The 13112-nt window shown below is 40.9% G+C and overlaps 1 protein-coding gene across 1 annotated transcript; it reads right to left on the bottom strand.

The window, feature by feature from the left end:
• Nucleotides 1-447: 447 nt before the first annotated feature.
• Nucleotides 448-12235, bottom strand: GIMD1 (GIMAP family P-loop NTPase domain containing 1). Its single transcript, XM_053461532.1, has 3 exons — nucleotides 12139-12235; nucleotides 8265-8661; nucleotides 448-834 (listed from the first exon to the last, which is right to left on the bottom strand). The coding sequence occupies exons 2-3, from the start codon at nucleotides 8649-8651 to the stop codon at nucleotides 574-576; spliced, it is 648 nt and encodes a 215-aa protein (XP_053317507.1). The 5' UTR covers nucleotides 8652-8661; nucleotides 12139-12235; the 3' UTR covers nucleotides 448-573.
• Nucleotides 12236-13112: the final 877 nt, after the last annotated feature.

Below are 13112 nucleotides of genomic sequence, written 5' to 3'. Positions count from 1 at the left end.
AAGAATGTTTCTAATCTACGTTTTTATTTATCATTTTATAAAAAATGACAAGACTATTTCTTTAATAATATTAATACTATATTTGCTTTTTAAGTTACACTTTTGAAAGAAAACATCACTCCCACAATGTAAACAGGCTATGATAACATAGGAAGCTTCCTACATGGTTTTCACAGCGCAAGGACACCAGTTATTATCCGTGTCACTGATGGAGTGCTTTATGTACAGTGAGGCTCTGGTCGCTGTAGCAAAAGTCGGCAAAACACCATGGAAACATATATGCTGTCGTCACATGGTGTTATTGTCTGTCTTTCTGGCCAGAGCTCATTAAAAACAAAAAATTAAGAAAACCCTGTAACACTGAGTTGTCTGTTTTCTAAATAATCCCAAGGGCTATTAACGTAACACTTAAAACGCACCCCTGTCTCTTTTTTTATTTTAAAAACTTTAAAGGGCCATCTAGATCCTTATGCCACTCATGCTGTTTAATAATATATTAGTATCTGCAGGATTATCCATGATCCCAGCAGGCTCCACCAATTATTGCTTAACAAAGGATTATCAGACTATATACTATTGAACCTGTAAACTCTGGTAGCTATTTTGCCGTATAAAATCCATGATGCGAGCTACTAAGATTGCCCTTTCCTCGCGTAAGGTTCTATCTGTGGGATCTCTAAAAATGTATCGACCGTGTACATTTTCCAAAAGACCCGAAAGCATTTTTGGAGCTGATTTAAGATATTCCTCTTCTTTAATCTGTGACTCTCGTAACTTGTCTCCATGGGTAAGTACAACAGTGGTAAAGTTCTTCCAGTTAGGTCCCAGTAGATCCTGTGGAAAAGAAAAAAAAGTTTTTTTTTTTGTTTTTTTTTCGGTACCTTGATGATTTCAGGTTGCATATTTGCTCTCTTTTTGTCAGGTTTTGTTTTACCAATTCCGTGATGGGTAATTGTTTTAGGTCTCCTTGGGCAAAGTGATTTTAAGCTCTAAAGCTTTAAGACTGGAGCTTCTTTAACTAGTTGCCATATAGAAAAATTACAACATATCTGTTTATTTGGCAAATTAAGCAAATTAATGGAGACATACAACAAGCTTGCGAGCAGGGCCCTCTTTACCTAATGTATCGGTTTGTCTTAATCTATCATTTCTATTTTTTTTTCACCCTTTGAATATATGTATTGTAAGAAACACTGCAGAGATTTGGTGCTATAGAAATATAATGATGGTAAAGCGGGGACAAGCAGTACCGAAGCTGCTCGAAGAATCTTTGTGCAATTGTAAGAAGCCAAATGGCCAATGAAAACTTTAAACCCTGAAACAATTGATAAACTGATCAAAGTGACAAAGCTTTAAAAAGCCCTAGTATCACTGATTCACGGTTTCACCATCTCTGCAGTCTCAGATGTCATGAGCAAGCAGTAAAGGTCGGCATTTTGTTGGGCCCTCCATACAAACAGTTACCGTATTGGCTCGAATATAGGCCGCACTTTTTTCCCCCACTTTAAGGTGGGGGTGCGGCCTATATTTGGGGTCTAGCGGTGGTGCAGGGGACCTGCATCCTACTCTCTGATACGCTCAGACAGCCTCCCCTGCCGGCACTTTCAATGGGGGGAGGTTGTCTAAGCGCATTGTGCAGACGTTTACCGGCAGCGGCGATGTGCGTAAACAGCCCCCGCTGCCAGCACATCTGCACGATGTGCTTTAACAATCTCCCTTGCCGGGAATTCCCACGGGGGGAGTCCCGGCAAGGGAGATTGTTAAAGCACATCGTGCAGATGTGCCAGCAGCGAGAGGTTGTTAACGCTTGCATCACCGCAGCCGGTGAACGTCTGCGCGATGTACGATAACAATCTTCCTTGTCGGCACTTCCCATGGTGGAAGTGCCAGCACCGGAAGTTGAATACGCGTACTGCGGCCCTGCAAGACCCCGGGGAGTCTGCACCGGTAAGTCTAGGGGGGGACCTCTTGGGGGCAGAGTGGCAGCATATCTCAGGGGGGGGTCACATCTCGGGGGCAGAGTGCATATCTCAGGGGAGGATAGAGTGGCAGCATGTCTGGGGAGGGCAGAGTGGCAGCATATCTGTTCCACTAAGTGTTTTTTTTTTGTTTTTTTTTTACTAAGAAATTTTTTTCTTTAAAAAAGCACCTAACTTTTAGGGTGTGGCTTATATTCGGGTGCAGCCTATATCCGAGCCAATACGGTACTTCAGATAAAATCTCTGAAGGGTCATGACAATAACCATGTCGTAACCACCTTGGACCGTATACTTGTCAAGACTTAAAAATAAGCAATTTAATAATTTACTTTAGTGTTTTATGTAGAAGGCATTTGACAGATGTTGCAAGTTTTTCCTCAAAATAGTGCATTAACCTACATAAAAATCATACTTTATTTGAGGGAACTGAATCTGATGCTTTCAAGTGCTCCTATCATACACGGGATAAAAGTTGACAAAGCAGGAAACGATCCTGAGCTTATAAATACTTTTCAGTGCCGTTTTTACAAAAAGCAAATGACTGTGTCCAGAAAATCAAAGACTGTCTCACATTTCACGATTTCTAGAATGTTTTCCCTTTTTAAGTAAATTGTTGAAATTATGAAACCTTATATGTTTCAACTCAAGCAATTTTGAAGAACACTTGAATATTACAGCAAAAAAAGAGGGCAAGATGTTTTCATACAAATGTTGTAGGTATATGTTTGTTTTCTATGACCTTGAAAATACTTAACGATTATTTCACAACTGCTTGTGGGTCTTTTGTGGATTGACTGACATTAAAACTCTCCGTCAAGGACTGATTAAGGTATGAGTTATTACACCGGGAAAAAACGAGCAGACTAGATGGGCTGAATTGATTCTTATCTGAATTCAAATTATTTGTATGTTAACCTTTTGACCAGTCATGGCAGTCTTTATGAAACTTCCGGCCGTATGCTGTTTATGATGCTATAATAAGTTGATAAGGTCAGCTTCTTACTGCCTGATGTGAAATCAGCAATTACGTTAACCATGTCACCGACAATGCAGCTTTTAGAAATAATCTATGCGTATCCCTTCTTCACTACATAATCCAGTTTCACTCAAGAATGTTTAAAGCATTGCTTTGTTAGGGGAAGTCCAATGGAAAAACATACTCATTGAGCATGAAATACAATTCTGTATGCAGTACTTTAGGTTAGCATGGACAAAAAAACACTTTTTTGGGGGGCCAACAATCTTCCTTTATCTGAAGACCTGGAAGCTGCCATCCATGCTCAAACATCACAATGAGCTGATTCTCATTATTTACCACAAGGCAGTATGATAAGGAGTAAGGGTAACTGCCTAGTAGACTGCGCTAAGATAACAGAAATAGAACACATATAATGGCTCATAAGCAGATTTCTGAAAACACTATTCTTGTTGGACATCATATTCCAAAACCATGGACATTAATATAGAGTTTCTTGTGGCTATAACAGCCTCCAATGTTCTGGGAAGGCTTTCCGCAAGTGTTTCCATAGACATTAGTGCCACCAAAAGAGCATTTGCGAGGTCGGGCACTGATGTTGGACAAGAAGGCCTGTCTCACAATAACCTTTCCAATTCATCTCATGGTTAAGGTTAGGGCTCTGTGCAGGCCACTTGAGTTCCTCCACACCAAATTTGTCAAACCATGTCTTTATGGACCTTGCTCTAACCCTGAAAAACAGCCATTATTCCTCCTCTACCAAACTTTACAGTTGGCACTATGCATTCCAGTAGGTAGTGTTCACTTGGCATCCATGAAACTCAGATTTGTTCATCAGACTCCCGCATAGTGAAGCCTGATTCATTACTCCAGAAAACATGTTTTCAGTCCTCCAGATGTCCAGTGGTGGTGTGCTTTAGAGATAACTCTTAGCATTGCGCATAGTGATCTTCAGCTTGTGTGCAGCTAAATGGATTTTATGAAGCTCCCAATGCATAGTTATTGTGCTGATGTTACTTCCAAAGGCAGTTTGGTACTCTGTAGTGAGGCATGCTACAGAGGACAGACAATTTTTATTTGCCCTTCAGCATTTGGCAGCCCCACTCTGTTAATCATAGATGCTTCCACTTCACAATAATAGCACTTACAGTGGACCAGGGTGGATTTAGCAGGGCAGAAATTTAACTAACTGACCTCTGGTATCCTGTGACGGTGCCATGTTTAAAGTCACTGAGCTCCTTAGTATGACCCATTCTACTGACAGTTTTTGTCTATGGAGATGTCTTTGTGCTTGATTTTATAAAGATGTTAGCAATAGGTGGGGCTGAAACACCTAAACTCAATAATCAGGAGGGTGTCCGCATAGCTTTGGTCATATAGTGTATTTACTAGACTTTTGCATTCGTATTTGGGCGAACATGATGGGTGCGTTTTCGTTGTTCAGCCTGAATACCGAATATATGAACATGGCGGCAAAACGTATACGAAGACAACGCAAAGAATCTTCGTGTTCGTCTTCGTTTACTAATCTCCCTGGTCCCTTCCCCATCTAGCCTACCTTATCTGTGCAGCATCGCAGGGGTTAACAGGAGATGAAATCCGTAGGTTCGCCATCAGGAGTTAAAGGGCCGTGCAAGCAACTCTATTGGTTGCCTGCAGGGGCCTCCTGGCATTAACCAATTGGTTGATGCTAGCGGAGGCCCCTGTCAGCGACCAATAAAGTTGTTCTTATGGCCCTTTAACTCCTGACGGCGAACCTATGGATTTCTGCTCCCATTAACCCCTGCAGTGATGCGTAGGTAACGGGAGCGGAAATCCGTAGGTTTACAGTCAGGAGTTAAAGACCTTTAGCTCTTGGAGCAGAGACACAGGCCAAGTTCCCCGTCAGGAGTTAAAGGGCCGTGCAAGCGACTCTATTGGTCGCCTGCGGGGCCTGCTCTGGCATCAACCAATTTGTTGATGCCAGAAGAGTCCTTTGCAGGCAACCAATAGAGTTCGACGGTGGAATTTGGCCTGGGGAGTCCATGGTCTCCCCGTTCCAAGAGCTAAAGGTCCGTACGAGTGACTCTATTGGTAATTCGTATGGACCTTTAACTCTTGGAGCAGGGAGACGAGTGACTGTATTGGTCGCCAGCAGGGGGCTCGTCTGCCATCAACCAATGAAGTGCAGGTACACATCATTGGTTGATGGCAGAGGAGGCCCCTGCCGACGACCAATAGAGTTGCTCGTACGGACTTTTAAAATCCTGGCGCCAAAGCTGCTGCGTAGTGCGTACCACGTTAACCCTGTATTAAACCCTTCTACAAAAAATGGAAAAAAATTAAGAAAAAAAACCGAACACCAAGAATGTACACAAATATTCGCCCAAACCGAACACAGGAACGGGCAAATATCCATGGAATACGAAGATTTTTTTCCCCACGAAATTGAACACGAAGACGAACAGAAACAGTGGGCCGGCGCCCAAGTCTAGTATTTACCAAGGGTTAAGATATGTCTAAACAAGAGTAGTTTAACGTAAGAGAAGGCTACACGACTCTAGTCTTCAAGGGCTGCAAATATGACACTGTTTTTAAAATCCAAGCTGGAGGAGAGGCATCTCAGATATACATTCATTAAACGATGTGTCTTAAGGCAGGGAAACACAAAATTCCTAACCTGTTTGCAGCCTTGGTTGCTTATGTTCCTGTATCTGCTGTCAAAAATTATGAATGAGGCAATTTTGACTTGATTAAAGTAATTATTTCTGGGAAAGGTGTAGTCATTCAGTACCAGGAATTATATTTCTAAGGCTGCATTTAGTTATAACAGTGTTACGTCCACCTAAATAGGCATGATGGCTGTTTTTATATTAATGTACAGCATATTGATCTCTATATATTGTTGAGGTTGACGGTTTCTTTTATAATAACCTGCTGACACTCTGGTTTGACCCTGCCGCAGTAGACCATAGAAGTCAGAAAGGAAATAGCATCACACATTAGACTTACAAGTCAAGATTCAATCTGTTCTGTGTCCTCAATTTTAATATCTCATCACTTTGTTTTAGATTATTTGCAGCCAATGACCTCGTAGCATCTGGGATCATAGGGAAAAAAATGTAATTTACAAGCCAACTATTACATCATGTACTGAGTATAATTATCATGTAAAAGAAAGGAAATTCCAGATTGCAGATTACTGCAGTACTTTGATGATGTCCTTTCCTGTTCTGCTAACCATATCTTTACATTGTAAATACTGCCATCAAAGCATGCCTTTTCCAATTACACAATGTCGTGAAAATTAGGTATACGACCATCAAGGCAGACCTGGGAAAGCAACCTTACTAGCGTCTACATCCTCTAAACATATCGGCAGTGCTCTGATCACATTGGTATTTTTTTCAGGACACATATAGTTTTTAGAAGTTGCTGACCAGTACAGCTAAAGTGCTGCCCCCTGCAGTTTGCAAGATGTATAATCTTACAGAAAAGTTATACATCCCACATAATATAGGGGATCACCTTACATGCACTAGTGGTCATTAACATGTGAAATGTATTTTGCAAAAAATGGCCAATGTGATCACCCTACAGGAAATAATGGAGAATGCCACCGCTGGACATCCAAGAATACATACTAGAACAGTTATTCTTGATGTAGAGAATCAGACTTTAATTAGTCCTTGGTGTTGTATTATATTCAGAATAAATGTAATGCCTTTCCCATTCATGTTTATATTCCCTCTCTGCACCGGCGTACCTACAGGGACAACCCCTTGTTCCTGCCTCTCTCTGTACTGCTTCAAAATTGTTTAGAATGGGCCCATCCGACCTGGACCGCACCAGTCCAGGTCAGAAGGGCCCTTTGTAAACTATTTTGAACCGGCACGGTGAGACAGGAGCGTGTCTGGGTTGCGTGACCCCGCAGTGAAACTGAGGATAGCTAGCTGCAGGAGCTGTGAAAGGTAAGCGGGGGCAGGGGATGTTTGTATGTATGTATGAATTAATTAATATGAGCATAGCTGTTTAGTTGTGTGTGTGTCAACATGCATGTGTGCCTTCTTTGCCCCTTGCTCCCCCTTCCAACATATATGTGTGAGCATGCATGTGTAAGTGTGTGTGTGTGAGCATGGATGTGTAATTATGTGTGAGTGAGCATGCATGTGTTGATTTTTGTGTGTGAGCATGTATGTTTAAGTGGGGTGAGATGGAGTGTGTGTTAGAATGAACGTGTGTTTTACATATGTGTGCCAGACTGTATGTTGGAAGGGGGAGCAAGGGGGAAAGAAGGCACAAACAAGTTGTTTGGGGGTAATGATGGTGCAGACCAGCTGTTGGGGGGCCCGGGCAATTATCGCACCAGGGCCAAATATTTTCTAGTTACGGCCCTGCCTCTCTGTATTAGCCTCTTTTTACTACATAGAATGAGATCTTCACCAAATCTAACATCGCTATTAGCGTCCTGTTCTGAAATAGCTTTCTATCTTATGCAATGATTAAGATGGAGCCAATCGGCTTTCACCAAAGAGGGTGAAAATCTTAACAATAGCGGATGAATAAATTGTAGGGGAGGAATTATCTTGGTAATCCTGGAAACAGATTTTAAAAACACCATTCCACATGCTTATTTAGTGCGGTGAAATTGTATGATTTCAGACAGTGATGAACCCTGTTTATTTAACATGTCAATTGCCACATGTATGGGGTGCACTTTGCCAAACATGTATCCCAAATGTAGTTGGCACCAAAGGGGTTGATTACATCACTCATGTTAGTGAAGCAGCCCCAAAAAACCATGTGCTGTGGCCCAGGAAAAGATGACTGCAAATGATGTGCTTGTTCCGTTTTAAAGTAATGTTTCCTGGATGTGTGCAAGTTATGTTAAGAACACCCCATCGCAATCTAAATGGTCGCACAATTTGTCTAAGGCTATTCCAACACATTTTCCTTCTTTAGCCCTAATATCCTAATATGACTTGACAGGATGTGTGTGAATAGCCTAACCTAGCTTGCCCTTGTTGGAAGTAAGGAACACCAGGATGATATTAGCCTTTTCATCTGGCAGCAATTTACAGTTTTTGTACATTTTCTTGAAGTTTATGGAAGGCAGATATCTTGATTTAATTTCAGATTAGAAATTAAACTCTTTAGGGCTAGAGGACCATGTAATGAATTGGAAAGCATTAACTTGTTTTATTTCAATGAGTCCTAATTTATCTGGATCCTTCAGTCCCTGAAAAGAGAAATTGATAAACATGTACAAAAAAAAAACCCACGAGAGAAAATAACGAAAATCAAATTACTCATCTTATTACATGAATTACCTCCGCTAATTTGACAGTGTGCTGGTTATCTTCTTCACAGAGTGGAATGTCAGCCCTGAGGACGAGTAAGGCCATATGTAAGCCTTCTGCAAATTGTTGTGAGAGAGCTCTCTTCACCCGGCCTTTTACCTCTTCCCTGTTCAAGGTGCTGTGAGGTAAACCTGGAGTGTCCAGCACCTGTAGTCGCAGACTTAATTCCTTTCCCATCCGCCGCGCAAACTCGGGTATGCGCATTTTGCAGAGCCGACATTCTTTGGTCAGAGAGTGAGGGGAAAATTGGCTTTCAAATTCATAACTTCCTATGAGACTGTTTCCAAGTGAACTCTTACCACTTTTGGTCTTACCCAGGAGAAGAAGGTTAACAGTGATTTCAAAAGTGTCATCCATTTTATGTATTCTGTAGGCAAAAAAAAGAAAGTGTGCTATTATATATATTTAAATCATTTTATCTGAATATTTTTAATGTGTTAAAGGTTTCATAAAAAGGTTCTATTAATTTATGGGCCAGCCTTATAACAATTCATACGCCATGAAAATATGCATTATTACATTAAAGACATCAAAAGTACCACAAATGAATACATAAAACCTGTCACAGATATATGTTACCCAGGATGACCAGGTTTTATGTAGAGAAATAATCGATTCTATGCAATTATAAGTCTAGTGCCTAAAATATATTAAGGTATATTTTTTCTTTTAATAGATCTTGAAAAAATTAGTGTAAAGAACATCAAGATGCTGAGGTTTCAACCCAATGCGGGAAATCTTTGTGCAAAAGGACGTGTGATGTTAGAGCTGAGCGAGCCAGTTTAAACTCCTGCTCCCACATGGCATGTTGTAACTTTCCATGTTGCAGGAGAGTCAGGTTCAATTATGGCTTAACAAGCCAAGACCAGGGTCTTAATAAATCCCAACTCATGGTGCACCCATGGCTAGGTTGCTCAACCCTTCATGGTCTACATAAAGATTTTCAAGACTTACACGATTCAAAGCTCCTGATTTAGCCATTCAAAGTTTATAAGGCTCGGTTGGGGAGATCAGCCATCAGAGCAAGGGGTGCTCTGGCCAGAGTATATATTACTATCTGCTGGAGCACTAGATGATATACCTCTCCTCCAATCCCTGTGATCCCTAAAGCCTGCTAAAAGGTGCTGGTAAAAAATGGAAAACTGTTCTACTCCTAGCTATAGTTTCTAACCCTAAAACAACAAAAGGGAAGCTATTGCCTAGCAACGTTAGGTCAAGCTGGGCAGCACACTACCTCAGCCCCAGAGGGACCCGGCCTAAATATCTGTATGAAAATGGAGACTCAGAGGCTAAGGATACACAGTGGAGGAAATGAAAGGGAGGGGCTCAATATGAAACAAGGGAATATAGCTTCTAGGCAAACCCTCTCCCACGATTGGCACCTGCAGCTCTGCTTCTTCTCTTGCCTCTTCTTGTTTCTCTGGCTACTTTCTTCAGTCTTTTCAGTCCACAAAATAGCAGAGCTTCTGGGCACACCCTTGAAGTATCAGGGAAGAGGCTATACACTTGGCTATACCCTTTTGAGGAAGTACTCCAAGATGTCAGAATAATGAAGACAGATTTGCAGACAAAGTCAAGGGTTTTTTGCACCTTTCTTTCTCTGAAAATCTGTTTGCATTATTCTGGTCCCAATCCTGGAAGAGGGTTTGCATAGAAGCTCCATCCTTTTGCAGAAGTGCTCCGGAAGGCCTGGCTCACACAAAAGCAGACAAAAAAGAAGACAGAATAACAAAAACAGGCAAGAGAAGAAGTGGAGCTGTGAGAAAGGTCAGGGAGACTGAAGTGGTCTGTTGGAGAAGGTTGGGAGACATTGAGAGAGAGTGCGAGTGAGAGTGTGTGAGTAAGAGTAAGTTAGAGCGAAAAAGCAACAAAATGAAAATTATGATGGCGCTGACAAGCTGTTTTGGCACAAAATATGTCACTGACAAGCTATTTGAATGCACAGATGGCACTGCCAAGCTATTTAAAGGCAAATAGGACATTGGCAAGCTGTTTGGAGGCAAAGATGGCACTAACAAGCTGTTTGGACACAAATATGGCACAGACAAGCTGTTAGGGACATGGCACTGTTAAGTTGTTTGTGGGCAAAGATAACACTGGTAAATTGTTTGAGGGCAAAAATGGTACTGAGAAGCTATTTGGGGGCAGAGCTGGCACTGTGGGTGACATGTTACCTGGTGTGGTCGGGGAGCCCAAAGAGGTGGAGGGGTTATCAAAGAAAATGATTGTGGTTAGAAGTGTCATAATTGTTAAGGTAAGAGGTTTGGTATAGCCACCTGGAGGTGTCAAAAAATCCTTGCACCCTGGCATCAGTGTCCATAGGCTAGGCCCTGCCACATACTTCCATCATATGTATACATATACATAAATATATACACATACATATGTGCAACTAAACATCAAATCTGGTGTATTCTGCTAAAAGTTCAGGAATATTTTATTGGGTATTCGCCTTGTTTTTGTCTCTGAATTCATACATTTAGCCTCTTGTTAGGGGGACCACGATGCCCATGTTTTCCACAATACATATATTTTCCATATTAGCTGACCGGCACAAGTAAAGCGCTGTCCCCTACAATGTTTGAAATGTGTAACTGAGGAACTTCACGGGTGTACACACCATTCATACTGCAGGGCAACACTTTATCTATGCTGATCAACAGTATTTGAATATATAAACACTTCACACCATACCTCTAATACCGGTACATCAAATTTCTCAAGTTACGCTTAATTCTAAAATTAATCCTCAACTGGTTAGTGGTCCTTAGTTAATCATGCGTGTTTCTCATGATTTATAGTTATAGCTGAAAAATTAAAACACTGAAGCCTGTATGCTTTAAACTTGGAAAATAATTTGTATTCTAAGCTGTATTTGGAAGCCTGTGTATTGGCATAATTATCGCTAATTGCTTAGTATCTTCACAGATCATTTCCTTTCAAATCTACGATCTTTCCAAAATCATTCAGTGTTACAATGTACATGACTGCAAAACTTCTGTCATCTTTTCTAAACTTATGGTTGATTATACCTTTGTGTAATGCGGTTATAAATCTTGCAACACTATAAAACATATTTTTGGTCATATATAAAATCTGCACGCATTATACTTTCCCATGCTACTCTCTGAAAAAAATACAGTACCACCCGCCCCCCTGTAATTTAGTATTATCTTAAACTTGTAATTATATATACAGTACAAATGCAGGATATTCTTATGCATACGTCTATAATAATTTAAAAAGTTTAATATGATTAATAAAAAGGTTGAAAAACAATTTCATTTCAGAATAAAAATCATCACTTTTATTACTAGCTCCTCCCATTTCCTGTCCAGTTCCACCTACTTCCTGTCTTTGCACCGCTATTCACAGATCACACCCATCACCATGGATCATACCCTCCTGGGTCCTAGCACCCTCTTCCTGAAGTGGTGGCCTGCGGGAAATTCCCTGGTATAGCTATATATTTAAAATACATTTCTCATTGAGCAAGATTAATTTTTGTTTTGCCTTACACAGACAGACTAAATTTAAAAAATAAATATAGTTCACACCTGACTTTTGGGGAATGCCACATTCAGCCCGAACATTACTCTGTGTTATCATAATATATTTTAAATAATATATGTAACAACTCTAGATCGTAAGCTTGTGAGCAAGGCCCCGTTTACCCAATGTATTGGTTTGTCTTAGTCTGTCAGTTCGTGTTTTGTCGTATCCTTTCAATGTATGCACTGTAAGCAGTGCTGCGTTAATTGTTGAAGCTAAATAATTAAAAGATAATAATAATAATAAATTCCAAATTGTATATTGATATTAACTGCTACACACTTTTTCTTACCTTTGCTGATTTTAGTGTTCCTCTACTGAAGTGCTAGATGTGGCAGTGCATCGAGTCGAATGAACTTTGAGACGGAGACTGAGGTGATGCCATTGGTACCACACAGAGGATAACACAGAAGCTTTGTACTAGTTAATGTGTTACAGAAAGATCAAAGTTTATTGCAGATAACGTCAGCTTCATGCATTCAGGATATTGATAAGAGGTGTATGTTCATATAAACATTATCCCTTTCAGCTAGTATTAAAGGGGTATTAATATTTGAAAATGACACTTCTACTATTGTGCTTTCTTGGTTGAATTCAATATTGCCTTACCCACCTGGGTGAGAGGCGGCAGTTGCAGAATATATTTACAGACTGCAAGACAAACCTTTTTTATTGCAAAATATACCAAAATTCCATTTAAAACATGAAATTAGTAATCACTAGACTTGGTTGCCGGTCAACTCTTCATGTTCGTCTTTATGGGGGGAAAAGATCTTCGTATTCCACGAATATTTGAACGTTCCTGTGTTCGTATGAGCAACCCGACGGACCTTTGACTCTTGACGCCAAAACTAGGCTCCAGGAGTTAAAGGTCTGTACAAGCGACTCTATTGGTCTTTAACTCCTGATGGCGGAACTTGGCCTGAGGAGACCATAGGTCTCCCTGCTCCAGGAGTTAAAGGTCCATGTGAGCGACTCGATTGGTCGCCGGGAAGAAGCTCCTTCATTGGTTGATGCCAGAAGAGCTCCCTGGCCTGGGGAAGGAACATGAGTTAAAGGTCCATAAGAGCAACTCTATTGGTTGATGCCAGAAGAGGCCTTTGCCGGCGATCAATAGAGTCTCTAACATGGACTTTAACTCCTCGCGCGAACCTACAGATTTCCGCTCCCGTTAACCCCTGTGATGCTGCGTAGATAAGGTAGGCTAGTTGGGGAAGGGACCAGGGAGATTAGTTGTATACATTAATGAAGACGAAGATAAACACG

The sequence above is a fragment of the Spea bombifrons genome, chromosome 1 (assembly GCF_027358695.1).
Source record: "Spea bombifrons isolate aSpeBom1 chromosome 1, aSpeBom1.2.pri, whole genome shotgun sequence".
Taxonomy (NCBI): domain Eukaryota; kingdom Metazoa; phylum Chordata; class Amphibia; order Anura; family Pelobatidae; genus Spea; species Spea bombifrons.
This window is presented reverse-complemented; position numbering and strand designations above follow the sequence as displayed.

What these genes read in the sequence shown, in the direction of transcription:
- GIMD1 (XM_053461532.1), bottom strand. Translation starts at nt 8,651, where the DNA reads ATGGATGACACTTTTGAAATCACTGTTAACCTTCTTCTCCTGGGTAAG. An exon ending in ACACTGTCAAATTAGCGGAG is followed by an intron (nt 835 to 8,264) that starts GTAATTCATGTA and finishes TCTTTTCCACAG; the next exon opens with GATCTACTGGGACCTAACTG.